Here is a 3953-nt window from a genome sequence, read left to right as displayed (position 1 = left end):
ATGGCATTTAAACCTAACGTGGACTCGACTTCTGTCCCCAAATGCACCAGTTGTCCCCAAATGTAGGATTTTTGTCTTAAAGTTGCCCCCAAATGTCACCAAAGCCAACCCTCCAAACACAAACCAAAATAAATAATAATAAAAAAGACTGGGACTTAACAGTAGGAACAGCTTGGTTCAACATTCTAAATTTGTGTATAAGCCATATAAATGTCTACATATTTCTCAATTTTGCCATTCAAAACATGTGTCTTCTATGTTAAAAACAAAACATAATGACTTGACTCTTTAGACTTTTAAGCTGCAAACTTGTCTTCAACATTGTTAAAAAATGAAAAGAAAGAGAGAAAATCTGAAAAGACACAACTTTTAGTAATAATTCGGTCTGATACATCCAAGTGTTAGGCCTTTTAATTCATTGATTCATAATATACATCCAAATTTCAAACATCGTCTAAGAAAGTGATAAAATTCTGATTGATGTCGCCATCTAGTGGCAAAAAGCCTCAATTACACCATGATAAATATTAACCATTTTTATTTAAAATGATAATAACAATAAAGCATGGTTATTTATTTGTTAACAAAAGCATTCAGAGGCAGTGTCACACAAAATAGTTTTTTTTACATTTTCAAACACAAAAAATCATACTTGAACTTTTCTTCATATCTTTATAAAAACTAATGTAAACATGAACCAGCAACTTTAAAATTTGCATTTTTTATTTTTTATCTTTTGTAAAGAAGCACATCTATTGTGAAACCCAGGTTTTAGGCTGTACTTGATGTTGGCTGCTGACTACATGATGAACATTTTCTGTGCAGGTGCAGGAAAAAAACCCAACAACACAGAGAAGCTTTAAGGTGACAAGTGAAGGCAGCAGGAGATTTCTCTAAATGCCAGAGCTCATTGTTATATCTAGACAAAGACCATAAATATGATAAAAAAAATACATACAAATACACATATTGTACATATTTATTTAAAAACTATGTCTGTTTTCAAATGGCTGTAAGTTTTCATTGTTACTTTAGAATCATTTACCTTTCAATGATATTTTAAAATACAAAACATTTTGTGTTTTTAAATGTAATCTCTACAATCCTGCCCATTTTTAAACATCCTCAGATTATGCAGTTTTTTAATTTGTTATTTAGACGGCATCAGCAGTTTCTTTCTTGAAAACTTGGTATTTAAACTTGATGCCGTTCTCCTCTTGAATGTCGCTCGGCACATCAGGAAATCTTATTAGAAAAAAAATAAGAAAAAATTACAAATGAAAAATGCTGAGTTTTTCAAGGTGAAAACAAAATAAATGACATTAAAGCTTAAATTAAATGTAGTTTGTTAGAAGTGATAATTTACTGCTTCCAACAACAGGAACAGACTCCACCTAATTTACAATTCAGATTTTATTCTAACTACAGTATGAATGCTCTTCAAAGCTTTAGTTGAGTCAGCAGATCCTTTTGAGCAGCTTCCTCTGACAACTCTGCTGATGTTGGCTTCTCTAACAAAAAGAGGATCTTTGTGCCCTCAGGTGAATAATTCTCACACAACAGCCGACGGGTTCAAACAAGGAGACGAAACCATCAGAAAGCAATTCCTCTAAACTTACCGGTCCTGTAATCTAAACAGCTTCCGGTCGAATTCTGGAAAGAAAACGTCACAGTCGAAGTCAGCCATCACGTCTGTCAGGTAGAGCAGGTCACACCACGGGTGTTTCAAYGCATCCTAGGCCAAAAGAAAGAGCATGTCAGTCATTTTACAGCTGCCAAACTCAAGGCCCGTGGGCCAGATATGCTCCCTGATCATCGGCTCGTATCTGGCCAATGATCATAATATTTTAGCCAAGTTATGTCAGATCAAAAATAAACAGTTTCACTAGAACAGATATCTCAGTTTCATTTTTTATTTTAACGTATGAAGAACAATAAAAGAAGCTTCAAATGTCAAGAACTGCTGTTGACTGTAGCCAAGAAATGACGTCAGGTGACTTACCTGAGCAACATTCTACTTAAATCTCTTTCTCTCTTCTTTGTATTCTCTTTAATTATAAAGTATGATGTAAATGTCAGCTGTATGCTCAGACAAATACTGAAATATTTTATAATTGATTTGATGGATTGTGTTAAAGCAGTGGTATTATATGCCTGTATTTTCCAGGCACATAGTTCAGTTCTAAACCATAATCAAGTAACTATGTTACCTTCAGTTGTTCGTGAAAAAGCTGTATAATAAAAATAAACGTGATCTAAACATCTTGAAATTGGCCTCTGTCTCTTTAAGAACCTCCTACCATTTCTGACACTTCCACTCCAGCACATCTTCACAACAATGCTTCAGGGGGAGGGGTGCTCTGTGTGGCGGGAGCTCAGCTGCAGACTGAGTTCCAGGGAGGAGCTTTATACTAATGGGCGGAGCTTTGTACCAGCAAGTGTTTAGGCAGCTCCACATGGCTACTGCAGGCGATTCAAGGATTTCTAAAACATGCATGAATGAGTCAAAGCAACACTCTTGGTTTGTTTTTGATGAGGGAGTGACAAAACGTGATATAAATCTCAAAAAAGTTAATTTTGCATAACCACCCCTCCCCCCCTTTAAAATATATTTCTTCAAAATACCAGACAAAAACTGCTTTGAAAAAAACAAGGCCAAAAAGAAGCTAAAGATGTTGCGTGAAAATGTAGTGTAATTGCTGAAAAAGGCTGAAATTTGATAATAGAAGCAAAAACTGAATTGTTAAAACCAAAACTGCAAAAAACAGCAAAACAGTGGCTAAAAGCTAAATGTTAAAAAATGCTATGCTATCTAAATCATGTGAAACAAATGAAAACATGGATGAAATTAGGAAAGCACATTCTTTAAACTAATCTGATATAGAAAATTACATTTAAACCTGATGATTCTATTATCAACCATACAGACTAAAACACTTTTAGTTCAACTAAATCTACGATGAAATAATGCATTCTTTGGACTAACTTTCTTATTTTTACATTTGATCCCTGTGATGTGAAGTTTTAGACATTTTAGAAGTGTGTCAATATTCAGTAGTGCCAAGAATCTACCCTGAAAAAGGCGCTTAAACTGCTGGAACTACTAATAAAATGCTGCTCAGTTGAGGATATTTCTGTTCCACAGCACACACAGGTGGTGTTCAAAACTTATAGAACATTATTTTTTTGTGACTGTGCTGTTGCTGCGTGCCAGTAAAACTTGAAATGTCAATAAAACACATGCTGTCTTTACACCCCTAAGTGTTAGACCAAGGTTTACCTCGTACACCTGCGTTCCTCCGAGGACCCAGATGGTCTCCATTATACCTGCGAGGGGAGGTTCAGCTGCCAGTCGAACGGCGCTCTCAAAGTCTCGGCACAAGAAGTGAGCCTGATCTGGGACCGTTCTGGAAGGAAAGAGATGAAACAGAATAATCTGGGCGGATCTGGACTGTTGGTGCGTACATGGACCTGGTTTTTATTATATTTAAGGACTTATTATCGTATGTTCACCAACAGTAACCTTGTCATTCTGGATGTCAGGGGCTCAATCTCGGACTAAGGTGCATTAAGTTTAGACTAGGTTTAAGATGTACTGGAATAGGTAGGTTTAAGGCAGGACTATTCAACTGGTGGCCCATGGGCCACATCCGGCCCACGGGTGATTTCCGTCTAGTCCACCTCACCCCCAATTTACTTAATTTAACGGCACAGTGTGTAGGGTTTGTTGTTTTCAGCGACATCTAGTGGTTGAGTGGTTGAATCATCCTCCCTGGTCCTCCCCCCACCCCCACCCCCTGCTTCCAAACGCAAAGGAGTTGCTACGGTGTCTCTCAGGTGTCAAAAAGCTTTGATAATTCCTTTTTTTAGTTTATTTATTTCGTCATCATCAGTGACTTTTTTAAATGAAGAGAAAATAGAGATAGAGAGAAAAACAGAGAGAAGTAATTAGA

General features: G+C 36.5%; 1 protein-coding gene across 1 annotated transcript in view; it reads right to left on the bottom strand.

Annotated features, from left to right (window-relative positions):
- Nucleotides 1-521: 521 nt before the first annotated feature.
- The window catches only part of zgc:153031, a 5484-nt gene continuing 2052 nt past the window's right edge, over nucleotides 522-3953 (bottom strand). Inside the window, exons 4-6 of the mRNA XM_014016573.1 lie at nucleotides 3281-3407; nucleotides 1620-1735; nucleotides 522-1245 (exon numbers count right to left, since the gene is read on the bottom strand). Coding sequence (XP_013872027.1) covers nucleotides 1155-1245; nucleotides 1620-1735; nucleotides 3281-3407 — 334 coding nt within the window. The 3' untranslated portion in view covers nucleotides 522-1154. The remainder of the gene's footprint in view (nucleotides 1246-1619; nucleotides 1736-3280; nucleotides 3408-3953) is intronic.

This window comes from Austrofundulus limnaeus, unplaced genomic scaffold (assembly GCF_001266775.1).
Source record: "Austrofundulus limnaeus strain Quisiro unplaced genomic scaffold, Austrofundulus_limnaeus-1.0 Scaffold147, whole genome shotgun sequence".
NCBI lineage: Eukaryota > Metazoa > Chordata > Actinopteri > Cyprinodontiformes > Rivulidae > Austrofundulus > Austrofundulus limnaeus.
The sequence above is the reverse complement of the archived record's forward strand: the minus strand, read 5'-3'. Positions and strand labels throughout refer to the sequence as shown.